General features: G+C 40.0%; 1 protein-coding gene across 1 annotated transcript; it reads right to left on the bottom strand.

Moving 5' to 3' along the window:
• Positions 1-645: 645 nt before the first annotated feature.
• On the bottom strand, positions 646-24,282 carry ppp1r2 (protein phosphatase 1, regulatory (inhibitor) subunit 2). The gene is made up of 6 exons (XM_038715682.1): positions 23,925-24,282; positions 9,614-9,721; positions 9,090-9,173; positions 6,130-6,242; positions 4,689-4,874; positions 646-3,173 (listed from the first exon to the last, which is right to left on the bottom strand). The coding sequence occupies exons 1-6, from the start codon at positions 24,053-24,055 to the stop codon at positions 3,154-3,156; spliced, it is 642 nt and encodes a 213-aa protein (XP_038571610.1). The 5' UTR covers positions 24,056-24,282; the 3' UTR covers positions 646-3,153.
• Between the last annotated feature and the right edge of the window lie 1,146 nt (positions 24,283-25,428).

Below are 25,428 nucleotides of genomic sequence, written 5' to 3'. Positions count from 1 at the left end.
GTTATCTGCTTTTACAGATGGCAAAGTCACATGTTTGTTGTGTGGTAAGGCAATGCAGACCTTTTTAATAAAGTGGCACTAACATTAGTGACTCACATTATCACTTTTACCAATAAAAAAATATTTTAAAGTCTAAGAAGACTAAAAATGTTTGTTGTGATGAAATACCTAATTAATTAATTTCCTTACTTTTGTAAAGGGCTGAAGGGCTAAATAGATTTCAATTTTGGAAGGATACTTATATTAAAGTAAAAAGGTACTTTTCACATCACTGCCAAATTAGATGCGGATTAGTTTGATAAACTGAATGTGTATGGATTTGACTCATTTACGGATTAAAAATATGGATTTGTTTTTGCTGTTTAGCACGTGATGATCACAGACTGGAGAGTCACTTACAATAGCTTTTCATTTTAGTCAGTGAATGCCAAGAGAAGAAGAGAGGGAAAAAAACCAACAGAAAAAACAGAAATAAAAGAAAAAAAGTCTGCCGTTTCTACAAGGAGACATGCGTTGTAATTCCAGTATTGTAGAGGCTTTAATCAGACAGACATTGTCAGAGATATCTGCACGGTTGGTGCTGATCTTCTGCATCACTCAGCTTTAAGGTATCCGACTGTTCAGATCAAACACAAGTCACAGCCATTGTTAGTTACTAACAACATTTGTTTAATGACAGGAGACAAAAACAAAACAGAATAACAAACCAACTGATGATTTCGAACATGCCAACTGGAAATACATAAACATGGATTTTGACATCTGTGTCATTTTGAGACAGACACACAGTGCAGAGTCACAGGACTCCCTAACAGTCTGTCATCCTTAGAAAACAAAACAAAGTGGTGCAAAAGTAAAAAGCGAGACACTGGACACGTGAGGCAAAAGAAAAACGGCACACAACAAAAAACCTTAACATGTGGCATAGCCTGTTCATTTTACACACATGTACATAAATACGTAAGAGGCACATTTGACAGGTAACCACCACCGATGGGGTGATCATGTCAGTTACGTTTCGGACGACGTTGTCCTTTTGTCTTAAGAGAAGATAAACCGAGCGTATCAGCTTCTCTGCCGTTGTCTTTTCTATCGGTTTACAAATAAACCAAAATTAAAAAAAATGTATTTCAAGACATAACTATTCCTGTTTCTTTACAATAATCGTGTGATAATAAACTGCTCGAATGTGAGCTTGTTGATTGGTGGGAAATAGTCGAAAGGAAGTTGCTTTAAACTTTAACATGGAGACAAAAAATGCCACCGAAGACTAAATTACAAGAACTAAACCGCAAAGGGACGTCTGCAGAAGTCAGTCTGTTGGGTCTGTGATCCTGTGTGTCTGTAATACAGAGCTCAACACAGTGAAGAATTAAAGGGTCTGAAGAACATTAAGAGATCACAACACTAGACATACTCAGAGTTCCAACATACTTTTCTCTTTGGGCATTTGGTTCTTCATTCAACTGCCAAGTAAAACCTTCCAGTGTGTAGCTGAGGATCACTCCCCAGGAACTGACAGTCAACAACATTACCATTGCAATTTATTTATTTATTTTCATCAATACTTTTGTCAAATCCTACAGTTTTTTAAGACTTTGCAGTAACTTTCTTGATACTTAGGAACCCAAGAAATTACAAAAACCGTTCACCTCCAATAAACCTTAGTGGTTAACTCCTTTCGCCAACATCCGCTTCAACCAACTTGTCAGTAGCATCAATGGCAACTCTTTCACATTACCAAGCTGCGTCGTACACACTTAAGTACATCAGACAACATTAAATAAAGTGTATTGAAGCCAGGTGAGAAATTAAACACAAACTAGATGATTGTACTTTCCTCAAGAACTTCTTCACAAATTCTGCCTGGTGAAGCTCTCATGCAACGAGAAGTTAAATACGCAGGTCGTCTGGGCGCGAGAGTACAATGAGCGCTGGTTGCTTCTTTGTCTACCCTACATAAGAGCCTGGCGCTGAAAGCTGTAGCCTGTTAAACACGGGACACGGTCCTGTTTATCAGTAGCATGTGCTGTACTTCTATTATAAAGAGCTAAAATGGCCAGGAAAAACACAGGGGTCATAAGCCTGACTCAGTCTTGACTAAACATTTTTAAGATCTTCTTTCACAAAATAAACTGATTGATTGATTTAAATGCTTTTACAACATAAATGCCAAATTTGTCAGTGTTTGGGGAAAATTTGGCCTACAGTGTGGTTCTGTGAGGTATATATGTTTTTTTAAAATTGCCAGAATTTGAAATGAGGTTTTTATGTGGTGTTCTTGCTTGTAAAGAGAGAACGTAAAATAAGACATCCTGGGACAATTTAGCCAATATAATACGGACCATGTGTGTTGTTTCACTTGTATTGTTGGTTGAATAATGATTTTTTTTAATAATGTAATTTAGATTACGAAGGTTATGTTTAGGAGCTACTGTTCGACCAATATATAGCTCCTAAATTGTCATACCACCATCATGCTAATGTCAACAACTTACCTGAATTACCAGGTAAAGTCACACAAACATAAAACCTATAAGTGGTCATCAGTGTCCAACTTTTGTCACAAAACACACTGAAAGGAGAAGAGAAAATGCAAACAGAGTGGTGGGTCACAAAGCAAAACAAAAATAAAAGCCATCTGAAGTGCACCCAGTATAAGTGCCGTCGTCATGTCTCAGATATGCCTTTAGTGAGGCCGTTGGGTTTCCCCTGGTTTCCTCCAGGGCTGACGTACTGGCTCTGTGGCCTGGTGACTGTTGAGCAGCCAGACGGGAGCCCTGCTGGGTTTTTTTGATCCTCCTTGCAGAGTCAGAATCAAATATTCTTCAGTGCGACGCCAGTTCAGAGGAAGTTGGAGTGGGGGGGGGGGGGATTCTTGGCAACAGGAGAGAGAGGAAGAGGAAGGAGCTTCACTTGTGTGTACTGATTCTGGGAGTTAAAAACCAGTGTGTTTTAAGGTTATATTGCACAGTTCTAAGGAATAGTAGAGACAGACAGGTGACCAGGAAGTTATTGGCTGCTGAGGGTTGTTATATGGGTGGTGAAGCGGTGTCTGCTGTACGGCCCGGCATTAAAACACAGAGCGCAGTGGCATTGTCTTTCTGCATCTTGAGCCGACACACAGGGCTGAAGGTAGAAGAGGGGCCTCATCTACGAGTCCAGGGAATCAGCTGGAGGACGAACAAGAGACAAACATGCAGACACACATGAGAACAGAAAGATCGACAGAGCTAGAAAAAAAAAAAAATCAAATGTAAATTTTCTGCACTTTGTACTTTGATCCTCTAAACGGGGCAGCTAGTGGAAATTGAACCGATTTGTGATTAAAAACAGGTTTGATGGTTTGACAAAAAACTCAACATCTAGTTTAAAAAACTCAACATCTAGTTTCATATCTTCAGTAACATCAGTCTGCAGCTTAGAAAGTTAGCTTTTTCATTCTCAAGAAAGAGACTCAGCAATATTGTTTCCTTTTGATACTTCCTTTGGGGTTCATACTCACTTTCTTGGAATTTATTTTCCTCTTCAATATTACACAACTGTCCAAACTGAAATCACAGTCATTGTATATTTTACATCTGACTAAAGGACCAACTAATGCACAAAGAGCTGTTAGCCTTACAGAAGCCAGTCTAAATCTCTTGTGTTATGAAGTATTAGGGCCTGTGTCCACCAAAGCGTTTTTTACCAGCTGAAAACGCCTAGCTGGGAGCGCTAGGGTGGGCTTTGGAGGCACAGCGTCCTCCCCCCCCGAGACACTTTAGTTGCTATGATACATGAAATACATGGAGGTGGCTAGTAGGCTACCTAATTTTACTGAATGCAAAAATGTCACCACAGAGTAGGGTAGGCCTACTTGCTCTGGCCCTTGCTCTGCATGAAGAGATGGCTAAAACATGTAGAGCGAGATTGCCATGAGATTTTGCGGGCGAGGAAATAACTCGGTGAGGACGCATATCGTTTTGTTCAAGAGCTGAGATGGCTCGGTGTGGTGTTTGTCCCGCCCCTCCTGCACTGTGATTTAGCAGCTGGGTAAAAAGTGACAGTGACATGCGCTGCGTTTTTTCCAAAGTTGAACATTTTTCAACTCTCGGCGACCGGGAAAAAAACGGCCAGAACGTGCCAAAAACACGCTCAGTGCCTCATCACGCTGCTGACGTTTTTACCATGTTGTAAAAACGTGGAGCTCCCATTGCAATTAATTGGAAAAAAAAAAAAAAACGCTGGCCTCAGTAAAAAATGTTTTGGTGGACACAGGCCCTTAGAATGCATGGTTTCCTAGATTGGCAGCAGTACAGATCAAAATAATTTTAAACTAATCAGTATGCGTTAACTAAAGCCTTTTATTATAACCCAGCCTGCTCATGTACAGAGTGGGTTATAGCGCTTCATTTAAATAACTGGACCTCCTGCTGATGGACAGCTTTACGAGTAAATGAACTACAGAGCGGCACAAACAAAGAGCAGCCAGCAGTATAATCTATAATAACGACATCCACACTGACAGTGTGCATCAGTGCGCAAAGCCATTACTTCTGAATCTCTCCATGTCAGCTATTATTTGCAAGGTGTTCTACACCACTATGCCTCTTTGAATACACTGGGGAAAAAAAAACACTGTTTGCCTGGAAACTGTCCAAATTATTTATCCCCCATGTGCAAGAACACATCCTCCCTCTCCTCACCTTCCTGTGGTGGGTCAACATTGATCTCCTCCGTTTCCTCCCTCGCCTCTTCTGTGTCGTCCCTCATCTCTTCGTCCACGTCTTCGTCCTCTTCTAGCTCGCTGGCAATGAGCTGGCGGGCCAGCTTGATGTTCATGCCCTCGTTGTAGTGCATCTTCCTCATCATCTGAAAATGCTTCTTTTTGGCTGCGGAGAGGGAATACATTTCAAACCACTTTAAACTTGCCAAAAGCAATGGGTGCATGCCGAATTTAGGTCGGTTAATTATAATGTTGGCAAAGTACAGATATTCTGGTAATAACAACAATTAGGTAAAAAAGGAGGGTGTGGCATAGACTTCATGTGAGGCTAACAAAGGCCATGCGAAGGCTCTGTGTCTAGAAATGTGAGTGACAAATGTGGCATTCAGGATTTGAATATACACACATCTGTGACAAGTGGAGAGGCAAAGCAAACACTGAAGGTTGCAATGAGGTCACTTCATCCTGGCACTGCAGTGCAGCTCTTCAGGCAGAAGTCAACTGGCAGAGCCATTTTCACTTTGACGACGTTTGTCTTGAAATGGTTGCACTGGCATATATCTGCTCACAGAGTCTGTCTTGTATTTTGTGTTGACCTCCTCCCCACACATAACTTAAAATAATTCATGTAAAACATCCTCTTCCACCTGAATCAGCATGTCTCCATGCAGCGCTAAAACTGGTGGCACAAGTTGGCAGGACTAGAACTGTGTGTCAAGAATTGCTGACGCTACAGCCCTGCAGTTGGATTACATCGATCAGGGTGCAGTTTCCAGACTGTTCTGTGGCTTTTACCCGCACAGTTCAGATATAAATATAAAAAACAAGCAAGCATGGAAACTCTGCAGGCACGATGCATCAGCTGAACTGACATCCCTGTATCTGAGAAAAAGAGGTGGGGGTGTGTGTGTATGATGTGGGCATAGACGTCAAAGTCAGAGAACGGTCAAAAGCATATCGACTGTGTGTGTGTGTGTGTGTGTGTGTGTGTGTGTGTGTGTGTGTGTGTGTGTGTGTGTGTGTGTGTGTGTGTGTGCGCGTGTGTGTGTCTTAAAGGAAGTCAGCATAAGGTCACACAGGACACTGCATCCCTCTCCACCAGCACTTCACTTTGCATTTAGTCACCCTCACAGCTGCAGAGGACACTTTGTATTAAAGAGTCTTTGTAGACTGTAAACAGGTGAACTGAGGCACGCCCTCGCTGGCACTACTAACAAAAAGCTGTACCATGGATACTGATATACGCCTCTTTCGTTCAGCTGTTGAGTTATGACTGTGATGCCTTAATGATGACACAACACCACCCTATTGTCATATAAAGATGACAATAATCCACCGACACAAGATCAATTAAGGCTCTAGTAGGTATGGATGTGATCAATTAAAAAATAAAAAAAGAGGAAAAGGATCTCCATGTTTACCTTGTTCTTCAGGAGTCATCTCATCTTCCTCCTCCTCGCTGCTCTCTTCTACTTCCTCCTCTTCTTCTTCTTCCTTCATGAAGCGAGGCTCTGAGCCCTCTGCTGCTACCAGCCTTGAAAGAAGATAAAAACAGACAGAAAGGGACAAGAATAATTTGTGTAATAAGAAATTTCAATTAAAGAAATGCCTCTTTCCAGTATTCCCATTCCATTGTGATTTTCCTCTGTTGTGTTTTCACCATATTAAATGACCAAATAGAAACAGGAGACCCCTCTTAAAGTCATTGTGTGGTGATTAAAATAAAAAAACTTCTATGGAGAGAAACAGACATGGGAGGAACACAGATGGGAGAGATATTAGGCGAGGGGGAGGAGGAGTGAGTAGGCTCAGTGAGATGTGAGCGTGTGCGAGTACTCAAGTGCAAGACAAAAATAACAAGAGTTACTATCTCACCATCGCTCACACTCACTAAGAGCTTTAACAGCAGAGGAGAAAATGAATAATGGTTTACGGCTCAATGGATGGTAGTGAATCGGTGCAACTGGCTCCGGGGGAAGCTCCCATTTACTGTACTACTGCACTCCAACAAACTGGCCTCATTCACCCAGAAAGAAGACTGCCAATTTCCCTACAGTTTCAAAATGCACCCAGTAATGGTATCAGATATCCAAGGCGGATGGGGGATCAAAACTGAGATGGGAAGGAAGAGAGAATGTGTAAGTGATGCAGCGAATTAGAGACGAGGGAGGTAAATTTAAGGAAAGCATAGTTGGATAATTGATGGACGAGAGAGAGATTAAACAACAAGAGGACAGAGGAAAAGAGCAGCTGTTGTTCTATCTGGAGGGTTTAGTGTAAAACAATGGAAGGCACTCTGTGTGGAAGTAAACAAAGGCCCCTAATTGACTTGCAAGCCTGGAGCTGATCACTATCCTCTCTGTGGTGCACACACCCCCATCCCTGCATCAGTGCACTTATGTAAGCACGTTGGCCCACAGCAAATACACATCTCAAGCTCCCATTACCATCCAGAGCTCTGAGTGATATATTTCTTTCCACAGAAAAACTTGTCAGGGTTAAGTTGCTTCTGCTTGTCCAGGAGTTACAATGTGATCGGCTGTTTTGATAAAACTGCTGTTCTTCAAGATTTTCAGGTTAAAAAAAAGAGATCACAATCGCACTCTCATTCAAAAAAGACAGCATTCTTTGCGGGTGCACGGAAAGAGGCTTTAGTTCTTTGAGTCTGAGGAACAAACACCGGAACCTTTCGGTTACTGATTATCAGTCTAGTAAAGTTGATTATTTATACAGCCCAATATCACAAATCACAAGATTGCCTCAGGGGGTTTTGTAATCTGTACACCACACCCTCTATCCCAAATTCGGATAAGGAAAATCATTCCCTATAAAAAAAAAAAAAGAGATCCCTCTCACAGGATAGACGAACATGCAACACAAAGATTTCTTTGTAAGCTAAACAACACTGCTGCTTCACGCAAAACTAAAATGAAATCTTGGCAATGCACATTTATTTTAGGATTAGTCTAGAGTCACAGAAGTATTTGTTACTTCAATTTTTACTGCATTGTGGCTCTGACCCTTGGCACTCTCCACAGGTGGTTGTTAAACTGATGAACCTAACATTTTAACTTCATGCGGATTTCTTCTTTTAAAAATTATCTGGTCACAGAAAAATAAATATATTCAAAACAGTTTGCACAGTGTAAAAGTATATTCACAGTGGCATTTGCTTTAAAACAACTTAAAACATATCTGTAGTACTAACAGTAGCCAGTATAATTTAGAGCTTTTTTCCTTACATCGCATAACAGTTTTTTCCTCCTGGAATTCAAGGCTGGGGAAACACCCATAAAGCCATTGTTTACTGACCAGCAGCGATTGTGGCCGAGAGTAAAAATGCACAAAGCATTTCCATGAAAACAAAGAAATGCTGTCAGATAATGAATAAACAGAGTAACACTTACCTCCACACAGTACCATGGGGTGTGAGTGTGTCCGTTTGGTTTATAATTGGTTTTATCAAATGTTATATTGTTTGTGTGTACGCTATGCAGAACCTATAATAGAGATATGCTTTTTTTTCCCCTCACTGGTGCGTTTTATTGCTGTATTAAAACATCTTAAAAACACACACACACACACACACACAGTGAGTACACTGAGTACCTTTCAGAGCCACAAATTGAACAGACCTGCAGTGAACCATACTGCTGTCTGCTCAGTGAACAGGACACGCCAATTTTACATTAGTTTGGGTTACTGCTGACCTTTACCGTGGTTCTCCCAGCTCTATTGTCTTTCAGTGGAAAAAGGAGGTCAAGATGGAAGTTTGTCAAGACGCATTTAGTAAACCCAATCTGGAGCCACAACTTTCTGGCAGGACAACTCTGACCTGGAGGCTGCAGCTGAGCAGCTGCTCAATTACACCACCACTAACTAGGAGGTTACATCTGGATGCCATTGGGGTATGCTATATAAAAGGTCGTGACACCAGCTGGCAAATCAGTTATAGGGATAAAAATTGATTAATATGTTTCCAGAGAAAGACAGTGTTTATAAAACAATAGTACTGCAAATTTTTTCTCGTAATGTCTTGTCCAAAATGTGTCTTCTCAGTCTGAAGCTGCAGTAAAGTGCTCTTAAGGACTTCAGAGACTGTACAGTAAATAAGCCCTTATCAGTTACGACACATTCTTGTTGGGAGGACAAGGACATCGGTGAGTGTGTTCAGGTGTGGCTTATCTGGGCCAAACACTGTTCTCCCTTTTCCAGGTTATAGTTCTACTTCACAAGAAATCTAAAATGCTACACACTGCTCCAGCAGCTACAGAAACATTTAAAATCAAAAGGCTACAGCGCTTAGCAGTTACAGTGATAACCTAATTATCTCTGTACTTGGTTTGTACTCGTCTCCCTCCGTTCCACATGTAATTCTTACTTTGATGCCAGGTCATCAGCTGCGAGTCCGCTGTGGCCATCAGAGTCACTCAGCGCGCCCTCATCATCTTCGTCCCCCACCATCCTGAAAGAGAGAAATGAACAGAGTAAAGATAAGATGAAAACGAGGCGAGGGAGGGAGGATTGGGAAGGAGAGGAAGTGCAGCTGCCAAAGAGACAGGTCGACAGAAGGGATGAAGGGTAGAGAGGAAGGAGAGCACAGAGGGAAAGGTCTGTGACAAGGGTGACCTTCCCTGCAGCACCCTGACATATTGGATTACTAACCTGCTGAGACATCCCTGTAACACCAACACACACTTATCTCTCCTACACTGGCACTGGTTAACGCTCTAAACTGGCTACGTGATAATTTTAGGGGCAGATAGAGGTACACTTTTTTACAAGCCTCTACTAAATGAATGTCTCCAGATAACTTCGAATTTAAATTTAGCATTTAAAATATTTTCAAAGAAAAAAAAACAGTGTTATCAACACAAAAAGCTAAAGGAGAAAAAAAAAAAAAACCTGTTGTAAGGTGTGCTTGGTTCATCAATCTTCATCAGACCATAGTCTTTGTCGGCTGGATGGTACGTGGCCAGGATGTTCATCTCATCCCATTTCTGGGATTTCTTCCTGTAAGAAGGATAAAAGAAAAAAACAATGAGACATAAATGAAATTCGGACCGCCGCGCACCAGCTACCCACCCACCATCGCATTCCACAGACTCCTCCGGGGAGAAGAGCGGGCAGATTTAATCGAGGACTGAACATGCCCCAGTTTTCACTCAGACTGCATATTTTGGGAACACGCAGACAAAGAAGCCCGGAAATGTCATCTGCACCAATTTGGTTTCTGACGTCTTTCAGGAAGAGACATGGTTATTTGCTTTTGTGTAATCCATCACGGATGCGAATAAGGCTGACTGAGCGCTACGGCTGATCAGCTGTGAGTGAATAAAGGTCAAATATCTGACAACAGTCTCATTTCATACAATTGCTTTTTCTAGAGTCGAAACACACACCTGTTCCTAATTCCCCAAATGGTTCCATTCCCTGGGGAATAAGGTTGTCACCTCCACATGCTCTGTTTGGGACTTTTTGTTCAAAATTACCCTAATCCTTGCTGCCCTTACAAATCCTTAGGGGAAATGAACAGAAACAAAAACTAAAACAGCACCTGGGAATATAGTTCAGGGGAGAGGAAATGAAAACATTTCTTTTAACTCACAGGAAGAAAAAATATGCATCATGTCACTGTCTATTAAGATTTTGTTATATTGCATTTGACATCTTTTTGAGCTTTGATGTCATTTGGTCTTTGTAGCCCCACTCTCCATTTTTCTTCCTCTTTCATTTTACTGTAAACCTGTGTAGTTTTCATTGTCTCATTAGCATTCTCATGCTTTTTCATCATTTTAATTTCCTAACAAACTAAGCTGAAACCTAACACTATTTATCCAGGTGCTTCTGGGAGTTATCCGGCTTGGGTTAAACCAGCAGTCTGCTCTCCCTGACCTTTTCTGCAAAGTCACTGTCCGTCAGTCTTGACCTTAGTCATGGAACAAAGGGAGACAGGCAGGCAGGGGGTGTGGAACGCGAGAGAGATGCTAAATCTACTACCTGCTGCTACAAGCCTGCAGAGCAAATACACCATATCATTCTCTCTGTCCCAAAGCACTGAAGAGGGTCCTCCCAAGTTCCCAAGATAAGCAGCAAATTGGAGGACAAAATCAATTTTCATATTCTTCCTGTTGATAGTTAACGTGGCAAACCCCAATCCCTTGGCACTTCATTTAGTTCCATAGTGCAACTAATTTCTTGATTGTATAGGTGTTGTGGCCTGCCCTGCACCACTTTAACAATGACACACACACACACAAGTACGCACTCAGAGATTTGTCAATAAGTCAATCAACTAGGTTGTGGATGCTGGGCCACGTCGATTTCCCTGGATGCCGCACCGACTCTGTTTCTCAGGAGTTCACTTTGGTATTAGGCTTTACTTAACCAGCTTGCATGCATGCATCCTTAAGAGGTCAATAAGTTATTGAATTTATTAAGTACAGCTAGCACAAACCAATGCAGTGTAAATGTCCTGCAATGAATCCAACCTCCATGAAGGTTATAATGTTCTGTTGAAGCTGTTTCAGAGCGGTGTTGATTTTGAAGGCAGGAGTGTGTGGTGCTGTTGAACTGCACTGTGTTATACTGACTGGTGTTTCTATTACTTTGTCCACCCTATTTATATTTATGAATATTTGATAATGCTATCAAAAGTCCATTCGAATCGTTGACAGGTGAATTGTAATCTAATCATGTGGCTAGTGGAGATTCACACCTCGAAATATGACGAGCTGCTGGCCTACTTATGAGCAGCAAAGTGGCCTAATTGTTTGAGAAACCACTCTGTAAACAGACAAGCACATAGGCCAATGCTGCTCAGCCTGATCGGATCCTGATAAAGTATCCTTGACCAACATACTGAGCATGCAGACTCATGTTATAAAATTAGCTACCTTGTTGGTTGGGTTTGTGTTACTGGAACACGAGCAAATCTAGAGAGCGCAAAGAGTGCATACCCCTATACTACATATAGCAATCCTCTACAGTCCGGGTCCAGAACTGCATCAAAAACACGCAGTGATGGACAATCACTCTGATTTTTGAAGAAAATAATACAAGAGTACATATAATTATACATGTATTTATATAACATTATTATTTTACTCTGACTACCCTGAGTTAACATCTGGGAGTGTGTGTGCGTTACAATGTTAGCCGTTAGTAAGTCTGTAGTGTTTCTAGTGTGTGTAGTTACACAACACACACCAAAAGCAGCCAACCATGTTCTATTTCCACCAAACCTCTGTGTTTTTTGAAAATTTAATACAACGATGATGCACCTGCCTCTGCAAGAAAGAAAGAAAAAAAAACACCAACTACTAGCGCACACTAAATACAGAGCTGTATCTCTTACGTGATAATTATGACCTCTCCAAGGTGGTCAATAGCTGGCGACATAACGCTTCAGGAAAACTCATTAAATAGAGTGAGTCATCATTGAGAGCTGAGCTGTGCTATCAGGTAGCATAGTCAGAGGGTAGTGAGGTGGAAAGGTCCAGCCCTGTGCTCTCCACTACTGGCTAAAGCTACCAACAGCATGCCCTTGTTTGACAGTGCAGACAGTGGCTGGTGAAAATGCATAGAATACACTGCTTCCACGTACTGTCTCAAGCCAAAAGCAGCAGAGAAGGAAATTTGGACCGGCCATGAAGGGAGATGCTCATTAATTTTACTTGCGTCCTTTTTCCCCAGAAAAAAAAAAACAAGCATCATCTAAATGAATGACAGGTCCTTAAAAAACAGTAGTAAATTACCTTTAGTTGAATGATGTGGATTTAATCAAATCTAAATTATTTCTTTTCCACTTCCTGCCAGTTATTGAATGTTTTTTGGCAAAGAACCTTTGCCAAAGAAGCATTTTTTACACAGTCACCTCTAAGAATCGTTGTAGATTTCACAAGTTTCTTCTTGCTGTTGCCAACCTTTGGTTAAACTCATAGACGTTAGAGTTGATATCGTCATTGCCCAATAATTTCACAATGTTTCTCCTTTCCTATTTGAGATTTTCTGCCATTTTCTGCAGTGGTTGACATACACTCAACACAATTGCAAATCCTTTGGCTCCTTCCTCAGGCATCAGTAAGCACAATCAAAGCTTACACAGAGTTTGATAGATAGCAAGCTAGATTTAGGACTAAAACAGTTACTTAAGCCATCTATCAGACTTTAGGTGGGGTAAAGGGCATCAGAGTGGAAGTAGCATAATGAGTGGGGACTGCACATTGAATACACTGGCCCTAACCCACATCAGTGGCCACAGTAAGGTCATAATGTGTAGAAATCTGAAGTAAGCAAGGGATTTTCACTGTTATACTAACAGGAAAAATTTGTATTTTGTGACATGAAGCTGAATCTAAGTGAGGCAAGAGACCAAACTAACTTACTGCAGTTACAACAATCTGATGATTTCAAAGGTCAAGCATTTCATTTTAACAACTTTACACCATTACACTAAATATATCACCCACCTCTATTACAAGAATATAGGACACTGATTCCTGAGAGTCGGGACAAAACATGTCCCACATAGAAAAGTCTAATTTATAGCAAAAATTAAGAAATTCAGCATGTATGGCATACTCACAAAGTTAAATCTGAAGGAATTGTATATACCCATCTGATTTTCAGAATAAACTTTTTTATCTTTTGGGGAAAAGTTGTTTAAATATATGGTCTGTGGTTAGATAGTCCATGTTATTGCACTTGTCCTCAGCATGAAGTTACAATATTAACCATCCCAAAAAAAATGAAAAAAGCTCTACAATTGTGAAAACATATATATCAAATAAAAATAAGGGGTATAAATATAAAAAACAATGCATGAAGTGAACATCAAACAATATTTTCCATAAAAATCTGCCTATTAAAGTTGCGTCCTCAGCTTCTGTCAACTCCGTCAGATTTTTTCATAAAGCTCTTTAAATCAGGAAATAGCATGGTCAGCTATATCCTTGAGGACCCCTTTTTATCTCCCTGTCTGTGGTGAATGCAGCACTACCACACATGCTCTGGTAAGTTTGACATTTTTTTATATTTTAGACAAACAATGTCAATATTCCTTTGGTCACAGCTGCACAATGTCAATACCATCTTTCGTTTAAGATACTTTTTTTAAACCATAGTGGATTGAATTAAAGCATTTTAGTGAGGTTATTGGGACAGTTAGCAACTGAGGAAAAACTACCTAGCTGCAGTGTAAAATACATGTTTTGGCGGGAAAATACATGCCCTTACGTCAACTCCGTCAGACGTCAACTCCGTCAGGTTCTATGTCTGACGGAGTTGACCTGTAAGCTGATGGAGTTGACAAATCTACCAATAACCTCCTTAATGTGTGAATATAATATTATTTGTGAATATAGTGAAGGGTTAAACTGTTATTTCAGGGTTTTATTTAGACATAAATGCACATACATAGCATGCATTACATTATTTAACCATACACATCTGACTTGTAGAGAATGGTGAGGCAGTGGTCTGCTTATTATTGTGTAACGTGTAACTTTGCCAGCACATTAATATATATATATATATATATATTGTGTATATGTATATGTAGAGACAGAGATAGAGAAATTAGAAGCCAATGTAGGGCTGGGGGGCGATATGACCAAAAAAACATTTATCATGATCTGAATTATCAAAATCTGATTCTATAGTCTTATTCATGTACATTTTCCTTAATTTAAATTTGTATTGTAGGGAAGCATGGCCAGACAGAAATTGTCAGTTGAGGAGCAAAGGAGAAGAAATAGAGAGTACCAACAAAAGAGAAGAGAAAAATTAAACAGTGACCAAGAGAGCAAGCATGCTATGCAAGAGAAGGAAAGACAAAGGTGGAAGAAGAGAGTTAAAGACAAAAAAGTAAAACAAATAGACGAGATGGGAGACAGGGCAAAGAGGAATTTGAGAAAATATTGGAGAGAGGCACAGAAAAGGTCCAGAGAGAAAAGATCCAAGGAAGATGCAGTGCTGAAGGCACACACCCCTCCAGATAGTCCGCAAGATCATGATATTCAAGAATACAGTGCCAGACACAGCAGACAGTCTCTCAGACAGGAAAGGGAGAGAAGTAAAACGAGAAAAAGACATTCAAGAGAAAAAAAAAATTGAAAGAGAAGCTTAAGAAGGTAACAAAGCAACGAAACAAAATGAGAAAGAAAATATATAGAAGAAGAAACGCTACAAATAAAACACCACTTGACTCCCCAGGCACAGAAACAAAGAAGATGCTATCAGGAAGCAACATTAGGAATCCAAAAATCAAGAAAGCCCTTATATTTCACAACATCCTCAGAAGAGAGCTGAAGAAAAACAAACTAACTCCTGGGCCACGGCGCCAGGAACCAGCACTAAGTTTGTCATCAGGCAAGATTCTCAAAAAGTATCGTCTCCTTCACCAAATCCACCAGTTTGGGATAACCTACAAGTTAATGAGGGGAAAGAAACAGACAAAGAGAAAGCCAACATTCCTAAAGGGTATAACAGAGACTGTTAAGGATTTCTTCCTGAACTCTGCACATGTGACCACTGATAAGACTGACACCATCACTAGGAATAAGATAAAGCGGCAGAGAATGATCCTCGCAGACTCCATGATCAACCTCCACTCTGATTTCCTCATTAAGAACCCCACTGTGAAGCTGAGCTATTCTTCTTTCTGTACTCTGAAACCATTCTATATTACAGCACCAAAAGCATCTGATCGGAAGACATGTCTATGTCAAAAGCATGAAAATGCATACTTAATGCTTGAGGTCCTTAGAACGTCTGGTGTTGTGAAGTCAAACAAACTGGATGACAGTTTTCAATTAGTTTGTTGTTCTCCAGCAAGTGAGGCCTGCCTTCTACGCACCTGCTCACGATGTCTAAACAAAGGAACAGTTACAACCACAGAGCAAGACAAAATCCATGTTCAGTGGAAGCAGTGGGAGAGAGTTCAAGAAGAGACAGTCACTGGAATCCACACTAAACTTGTCCAACACAGTGGCAGTCTTTCAGAGCTCATCAAACTCTATGAGCAAATGCTCAGAAATGAAACCACAACACATGTGTGTTTAGTGCAAAACCAGTCAAAAGCATACAGAAACACAATTGAGACTTGCGAAGAAAGTACAGCAATTGTTCATGTTGACTTTTCAGAATCCTGGAGATGCAAGTATCAATCTGAAGTACAGGCCTGCCATTTTGGACAAAATCTGCCACAGATAACGCTACACACCGGAATGTATTACATTAAGGGTGGAAAGGCAGGGTTTTGCACATTTTCAGAGTCAAAGAGACAGGATGCTGCAGCAATCTGGACACACATGGATCCAGTCCTAAAAGATATCAAAATGAGATATCCACAGGTCACCACCGTGCACTTTTGGTCTGATGGCCCAAGTAAACAGTACAAGAACAAGAAGAATTTTTTCCTTCTGTCTTGTATCCCCCCTACACTTGGGTTTGAAAGAGCAACATGGAACTTCTTCCCTACTTCCCATGGTAAGGGCGCACCAGACGGCATTGGCGGAACAGTGAAGAGAACAGCTGACAACCTGGTTCTGAGAGGAAATGATGTGACAGATGGATACACATTCTTTGAAAAGGTCTCAAACAGTCTGAAGAGCATTCAGCTGTATCACATTGCAGAAGAAGACATGCAAAGATATGATACACTTCTCATGCATCCTCTCAAACAGGTTCCCTCAACCAGACGAATACACCAAGTCATCCCACATGAGAACAGGATCCAGCACAGACAAATATCCTGCTTTTGCAGCAAGATGTTGGTTTGCCAGTGCTTCAGCCCAGCTACCTTCTATTTCCATGGCTGCCCAGAGGAACAGCAGAGTGATACAAGGAGGGCAGGGAAGAAAAGACCTTTGGCCATGTTGTTGGAGGAGATGGAAAAAGAGATGGGAGGGGGGGAAGAGGATATGGAAATGGAAGATGTAATGGAGGAGGAGTTGGATGAGGAGCCTCTGAAAGGTCCTGAGGGTACTGTGCCAGTGACGACTGTTAGCAGCCTTAATAATGGAGACTGGTTAGCAGTAGTATATGATGACCACTGGTGGCTAGCCAAGACCATTGCTGTGGAAACTGAGCATCAAGATGTGAAAGTGGAGTTTCTGCATCCCCATGGTCCAACAGCAAAGTATCAGCCTAAGATTCTCACAAAGGATGTCTGTTTCTGCCCAGTTAAAGACATCATAGTGAAACTAATGGGAAATGCATCACCAGTCAAATTAAGAAAACGAGAGATTTACAGCATAACCCCTGATGTGATGGACTTCATAGAGCGTATGCATGTCCGACGCCTGCTGCTCAAGGCATAAGTGCAGGTTAGACAAAAATTAAATCTTAAAGGGTTAGTTCACCCAAAAATGAAAATTCTGTCAGTATTTACTCACCCTCATGTTGTTCCAAACCTCTATGTGTTTATTTGTTCTGCTGTACACAAAGGAAGATATTTGGAAGAATGTTTTAATCAAACAGATCTCATTCCCCATTGACTATCATAGTATGTATTTTTTCCTACTATGGTAGTCAATGGGGAATGAGATCTGTTTGATTAAAACATTCTTCCAAATATCTTCCTTTGTGTACAGCAGAACAAATAGAGGTTTGGAACAACATGAGGGTGAGTAAATACTGACAGAATTTTCATTTTTGAGTGAACTAACCCTTTAACTAAGCTAACTGAACCTGATTCTAAGCTACAGATTATGTGTTGCAGTATTGTTGTCAAGGAATGTCCATTTAAGACCACACCCAGTATAAAGTAGGCAGTGCAGGGCAATCCCACATCCAACACATCCACCCACACAGACACACACACACGCACACCACTTTAAAGTAAATGGCTACTTACAAAGGAGGAAAGGAAGAGGAGAAGAGGTGGATGAGAAAAAGGAGAGCATAAGAAGTTGTATAGGGGAGGTAGATGAAAACAGAAGGGGAGGAGGGCCCCTGGTTTCTGGCTTTTTTTTTGATATTTGGAAATGGTGTAATTTATAATAGTTGTAAACGGTGTATGTGCAATATGTTTATTATAGTTGCTTTACAGTAAGTTCAATACTCTAATAACAAGGAGTAGTTTTAGTAGTAGTTCAAAGAGCACATCTGTTCAATAATCACAATGCACATATTTTTTTGTCAACACCGTCAGATCTTCATCAACACCGTCAGATCTTCATCAACAGCGTTGGATGAATGTTTTTGTTAATTTTTGGGAAAAAATGTTTTCTTCCTTCAGTTTATGTTGTTTTTTTAAATAAAGGACCATCTGATCTAAATCTTCTTATGTTTTGTTTATTTAAGGAATTTGTTTTTACAATATTGAAATTAAAATCAAAGTTTGAAAATGCAAATATTTAGAAATCTGAGTTTTCAGAATCGTGTGAAATCACAACTTAAGTTTATATATTGTATTTTTTTACATATCAGTGTAACTAAACACTACTACAATATACTTCAGAAGTTTATATTCTTGTTGGATTGGAAGAATTAAAATTGTATACTTTTTAGTGTGTCTGACGGAGTTGACACAAATCCAGCTCTGAAGGGAAACATGTTCATTTGTTAAAAATATGTTTTTATTTAGAACCTGTTCCTTTACATGGTTAAATAGCTAAGACCTTTCTCTGCAGAAACATACAACTCTAATTGATATACTGTGTATTTTTTTTTTTTTATTTTAAAAAGTGTTTTGTCCCAACTCTCAAGAATCAGTGAGGAGATAATAAAGAGGGAGATAAAGTGTTTTTACTTCGTTTTTCTGCAGTATTCCTAAAGCAGTTACTGCTCTTAATCATGATAGACCAGGGGCCGTTTTACAGAAACTTCCTAATCAACAGATCCTATCCTAACTGCTTGGTAACTATGGTAATAAGGGTTAGGAACTGAGAAATTTCAGATATTTCCTATCAATAAGGAAACTGTATTAATTCTCTCTGCCAGCTCAACAGCTGACCTTAACTCACCTGTACACAGGAGGGTGAAATGCCTGAGTGGTATTTTTCCCTCCACGATATGGAAAGTCAGAGATTCCCTCCCTGCCAGTCAAACTGTCGATCACACAGTCGGGATGATCGGGCTCGCAAGACAGTGAAAGAGAGATTGAGTTTCATGGATGCAATGAATTATTTATGAGTGGGTGTGAGGCTCATACATCACTGTTAACTAAATAATAGTGAGTGATTGAAGGGATAACAAAAGTGACAATGCTAAAAGAAATGAAATGGAGCTGCAAGTTAATAAAATAGAACATGTGGGTTGCTGTATAATCCGCACTTTCAATGTCATTTCAGAATCATTAAAGTCCTTATATTTTTTATCTCTATCTTTTGTAACAAAATGCACACAATTATTTGTATTTTCACTGGTTCATCTTCGTCTACTTTAGTTAAGTTGACTACCACAGATCGTGGTTGTCTCCACTAACTAATAGGCAATTAAAAATAATTCAAACAGGCTGTAACTAACAACCACTGAGTGTTACGTCATGGTTTCATGTTTGTCCTACAAATCTATGGAGGGAAGCTGGATTGTTTAAACATAGACAGAAAGTTGTCAAAAGAAATATAATGCCGGGTGGTTGGTGATTCAGGATATCATCGGGTACTGTAGAATGAGCTGGGAAGGCAATGCAATATGCTCCACACAATTGGAGCAGATAAGAAGGAAAACATGTTCACATGGGCTGTTGTCAAGCCCGATGTGAGCAATGCTGTCCTGAACAATGGTAGATATAAAGCTTAATAAAAAGACCATGCCTAAGTAGTCAATGTTCTATGCCAAAGGTTTAGCATACTAGAGGTGTATGACATTGTAAGGTCATCGTTTAGGTAGGTCAAAACAATAACACTGACATGGGGCCGACACTGGCAGCATGGTACAGCACCGTCAGCCCTTGTTTTTCTCTGTGGATTTGGTGCTTGGCTGCACACAGGATTCTTCCAGAAAACTGTTTTTCCTCTACTTCCTCATCACTCCGAGAAAGACTATTTTTGTATCAACACAGAAAAGGCTTGATTCACTGTTGGAAATGGATGGAATAATAACTGCCATCCTTCTATGGCCTAATTTCTCACTCTGCAGCTCAGAGAGGACTGTTACTAAAGGGCCCTCCACACCAAGAACCATAACAATAATGGTAACTATACCGATGTGAGCATCCACACTCATGAACAATAACGTTCTGTGGCCCCAACCATGCTCTGTGCACTCCAGCTGTGTTGGAAGCTTAGGAAAATGGATACTGATGCCCTGTTTCTGCTTTACGTTGTGCAGAGAAACAAAAAGAAAGCCAGAATGAGTTCTAGGGGATAGGGGAAAAAAATAGAATTGCTTTACACGTCAAAAATGCAAGGCATTTTCTAAATGTTAATTGGTAACATAATGTTGACGGAATGCAAAGGTGGAACTTGGAAGTGCAGCACCTAAGCGGACAGTATGTGGCGTGCACATAACATATACCAGTGTGCCGCCGCCACAACTAAGATTTCACACAATCATTAATATCATGTGCAACTAATGATTTTCACTCACACACTGTGCAAGCAACACTCAACGCTTGGCTAGCTTTCAATTCAATTCAAATTAGCTTTATTGGCAAGAATGTAATAACAACATTGCCAAAGCATCATATATACAACATAAGAACAATCAGCCCCATACATTTCATTAAACAAGTAATTAAAGCGTAATGTAATCAAAGCAGCTCCCTCTCTTCACTTTTCAAAGGACATCTACGTTACAGGTGGCAGAAAGTGACGGTGACAGCGAGCATAGCAGAGAAAAGATTAGTTGTCAGTCTGGCAGTAAATGTACAGTGTAGGTCACAGCGTGTCTGTTGATATAAAGCCTTTCTGTTTTTTCCCCAACTGCTGGAAATTGAAGGTGGTTAGTGCTAGCTAACCCCCCCCCCCCCCCCACTTGAGATCTAAATGATCAGAAACATCATCCTATAACCATGTAATTTTTCTAATGACTCCTAATTTGTATTAGATCTAATGCTTTTAAAAGGGGATTAAAATTCCACAGATGATACTGCCCAACCCAACTGTGGGCAGAATCGCCATCTAGCACCAAAGACTTAGCAGCATTTGGCAGGTGGGTGGTGTTAATTCACCCTGACTGTACATCAAACAGAATTCAATTCATGTAAAGCCTTAAATGCCCTCTTATGTTTGTGTATTTATTTTTTAGACTTAATCACATCAACATATTTTAAGCCATGTTTGTTGGCAACATGTTTTAAATAATGCTTTATTTTTTCAGCTTGTGTTTTAAAAACAGATTGGAAGATGTGCTTTTCAGTGAGATATTCTTGCTCAGGGGCACTTTCAAATGTTCAAACTCAGATGGGATTTGAACCAGCAATGCATTAAGCCTGAGAATACTTCCTGCACAGCCCTGGCTGCACTGTTTTTTGCTTTGTGTCTTTTTACCCAGTTTCTCACAGGCATGTTCGCAGATGACATACATAGCGACACACATAAATATCCAACAATGTGTTTTTCCACCCACAATTATATAATGCCACAGCTATAAAAAAATTATGCAAATAAATTTATTTTTGTGTTTTATCAAATTTTTTAAAAACCAATCATGACATGGAAAAAAAAGCCTCCCTCATATCTGCAAATCTCCTTTACATAGTCTGATGTATGATTAACTTTGAAACCCAGGGCAAGATATTCCCAACAGCAAAGAAAATAGGAATATTTTATAATAAAAAATTAAGGGCATGATTTTTCCTGAATATATAATTTACATAACTTGTTCCAATATAATGCCATCTTTGGTAAGATCTGACTATCCGGAGTTTCCAGGGGGCAAAGAGGAGACTGAAAAGTGGCTGTGGAAAAGCCGAGCACTGAAGTAACTTAACAGGAGCTGGTGATCTGGGCGTTATGTCTCACTGCCACAGTAAAAGTGTCAGTGTCAATAATATCAATGCATAGGAGAAGGCAAGGCTCCAGAGAGAGAAACCAAGTTCCAATTTTTGTCAGCCCGACCCCGAGGCAGAGCACCTATTAAACGAGCAGAACAGCTGATTTAGCAGTCCCAGACAAGTTTTCACAATCTGCAGCTAGCTCTGTAAACTCGCTAAACTGAGACACTGTTGCCATACCCCAGTATATTTGCCCTGCAATGTTCTTGACCTCAGCGGGTGTCCCCATTGCCATCGAACAAGTTTGATATTTTTGTCAGGCATCCTCTACTGCGAGTGGATGAATGAGCCAATCAATCATCCTGGCCAACATCACGATGGAAGTTAAGCTGAGCAATGTGAGATGTCCTCTGACAGTCCAATAGGGTCCCAAAGTACAGGGCACATGAGATGTGTGATGGGGATTTGAGAGCAGTTATAATGATAATTAATAATATTCAACAGCATTCTTATGAGATGGTTGTACAAGAACTAAAGCAGAGGTGAGTGTAAGATGATCAGATCTGAATAGTCTAGTCCACCACACTCTTTTGAAACAGACTAGGACCATAACATGGGCTACACCCAGGTCTGCTTGGTCAAAGGCTTTGAGCAAGACATATTATTTAACATGTTTAATTTTAAGCTTCATCAATAAGCTCAGTGTCAACACCCTGAAATTTTTTGAGCCTTTTAGTTATATTGGAAATGGCCTAGATCTTGATCACTCTCATGTAACTTATAGCAGACCATGCACTGCTTAATACCCTGTTCCTCTTACAAACAGTGCTGGGCAATAAAACAATAATGATAATTATCGCAATATAATTTTCCTCAATAACAATATAACAAGTTTTCAATAAATGTTTGATTCAATTAAATTTGAATCACGAAAGAATTAGCACTTATGTTTTCTATTAAAATATTTGTTTTGCTGAGGAAAAGGGACTGAAAATAGATTTCACTTATTTTATGCATAGTTTTTGAAAAAAGATATTATAATAACTGTTTTGAATGTTACCTGCCTCAGATTTGTGAAGTGATCCACTGTTTGGCAAGTGTTTGTCATATTCTGACCATCAAGAATAATTTAAAACCACAATTAACTTCACTAAGGAGCAAAAATCAGTCTTTCAACTTGGAAAAAAATAATGATGACATTTATCATGATAATTATTGATATTGAATGATGTAAAATTTGTTATCATGATAACATTTTTGGCCATATTGCCCAGCCCTATTTACAAATTATGCTATCTTTTTCATATGAAGAAAGCACATCTTCAGTGTTTGATGGGCGTGGTTTAAATTAGGGCTAAATGATTTTGATTATTTTTACTGATATTGCAATTATGATATGATTTGCAATAGGGCATGATACTTTTTACATACAGTAATTATTCTCATCTTCAGTGAAAAACGTATTTAAATAGTTATGGTGTGATTTGGATCTTTACCAAATATAGTCTGTAGAATATGATGTGTCGGCCAGCAAATCTCTGCAGCACGACAATATTTAATTTATTTTTGATACACATTTTGCCTTTAACAAATATTGCACCTCCTGCCTGCCATTTGAAAATTGCAGTAGGGCATATTGGGATTTCGATTAATTGTTCAGCCCTAAGTTAGTTTAAATCATTTCCTAACATAGTGCTGGATTTTTAAAGACTTACATAATGGCGTCAAACTATTGATACGGGCAGGTAATGTTTGGTAATATGAGGACATGTCAATAGGAGGTAAACAATAACCTTGCTTACTGTAAAGTTATGTACATTAGATTGAGCAAGACCTCTGTCTAAGTTGGTGTTAATGGTTTGCCCTAATATGGTCATAGTTCCCTGATGGCTGTCACTGTTTAACAATAATTACCCACATTTTTTAATTACCACTAAGTTAAGTAAGTCGACGGTGAGAGTCTCTGACTAATAACAACGTTAACACTCGTTACCGACCGTCACAACCACATTACCTGTCGTGGGTCTGACATTAACTGTTACTGGCTAGCGAACAAGCTAACCTGACAGACGGTGCTAAGAGATAAACGTTAGCTCTTGGTTAACTTACTCATTCCATTAATATTTTATCAGGGAGGAGAGAGCCTCTGGTTGTTGGATGAATGAACCAGAAAGTTTTCATACAGACAGCAAACGCTCCTGACTCACACTGACAGCCACAGAGATTTATACGTTACAGTAACGTTAGAGAGGCTAACAAGTGTTTCGCTAGCTAAGTTAGCTAACGTCACCTGACTACCAAGCTCACATCTAAATTAAGCAGAAAACTTACTGTTGGTCATCCTCCGAGAGTGCAGGGGCTTGTTCAGGACTCTCTGACCGGACGTCTTCGGGTAGCGATTTAACGTTTGCCCCGCTGTTCTTGTTTTTCAGGATGCCTTTTATCGGCCGGGGAGCTGCCATTCCTACACCCTGTCAGACCCGGCTGGCTCAAGTAGTTCTCTCCAATTGTTTTTTTATGATTCTGTGATTTCTGCTAATCAGTTACCAAATAACGTTACAGGTTCGGTTTTAAACATGCTCCCCGTCATAACTCTTCAATAAAGTAAGGAGAACCACAGGCAGGATCCTACGTGAACTAGTGGTTCAGCATGTCTACTCTCTGGTTGATCACTCACTGGCGGGGCAACAGCACTACTAGCGGGTCGGCTCACAACATCGCGAGATTCTGAAACGCGAATTCATACAGTTCTGTGACAATAACACATGCTGCCTTTTTGTGCTCGAATATTTCAGAACCACTGGACTTAAAGTAGTAAAGGCAACTTTGTCTTAAATTATTACGAATGAAGGAATGAATGCATCAAATGTTTGTCAGCCCTTGTCCTGTTAGGAGAGAAATGCTGCACAGTTGTAATTAATTTCAAAATGTCCCACAATTTAAGTTTTCAGGTTATACAATAGTAGCATTGTTTTTGAGCCAAGTTTGATTTCAGTTTCAATTGATGTTAATTCACCTTGCATCATTGTCCACCGCTTTGCTCAAAGGCACTTCCATCAGGAAATTATTTTCAGGAAAAGAGCATCTGGGACAAAATCTTTTGAAAACGTTAATTAAAGTTGTATCCAAGCCAGCATTAAAAGTGTTTTGGCGCTACTATCTGAACGCATGCACTGCATCAGGTATTGAGTGACCTGGGAACTAATTCAGTAGTAATCAGCCAAATGTCAAATATTAAAATCAGCCTGTAAGTTAAGCAAAACGTGAATAAAAATTAAGAATTTATTTTTACTTTAAGATGGAAAGCAAGGCAAGTTTATTTGTATAGCACATTTCAACAACAAGGTAATTCAAAGTCCTTTACATAAAACATAAAAGCAATAGGGAAATATAAAAATTTTTTTACGGAGTTAAATAGAAAATAAAAGCAGGATCCTGAAAAGAATCACCCTTTTCTTCTACCTGCTGTAGCTGTCTCTTATTGAAACCCCCTACTGTGGATAATCCGAATTCATCCGAATTCATTCACCCATAATTCTAATGGTTTTGTAGTCTTCACCATAATTCTTTTGCATACATTGCATGATAGGATGAGGAAGAATCAGGTCTCTCACCTTTGCTTATTTTACTCCTCCATTCCCCATCTCCATTGCATCTTCTCCCCGTGTCTGCGTGGGTTCACTCCGGCTGCTCCGGACCGGCTTCCACCCACCGTCCAAGACATGCCGACTAGTTTGATTGGTGACCCTAAACTGTCCTTAGGTGTGAGTGTGACTGGTTGTTTGTGTGGCCCTGCGATGGACTGGCGATCTGTCCAGGGTGTACCCCGCTTTCC

This window comes from Micropterus salmoides, unplaced genomic scaffold, assembly GCF_014851395.1.
Source record: "Micropterus salmoides isolate LMB-PRFRI ecotype aquatic unplaced genomic scaffold, ASM1485139v1 Ms_hic_scaffold_13, whole genome shotgun sequence".
In the NCBI taxonomy this organism is placed as follows: Eukaryota; Metazoa; Chordata; class Actinopteri; order Centrarchiformes; family Centrarchidae; genus Micropterus; species Micropterus salmoides.
Note: the sequence above shows the minus strand (reverse complement) of the source record. Positions and strands in the feature narration are given on the sequence as shown.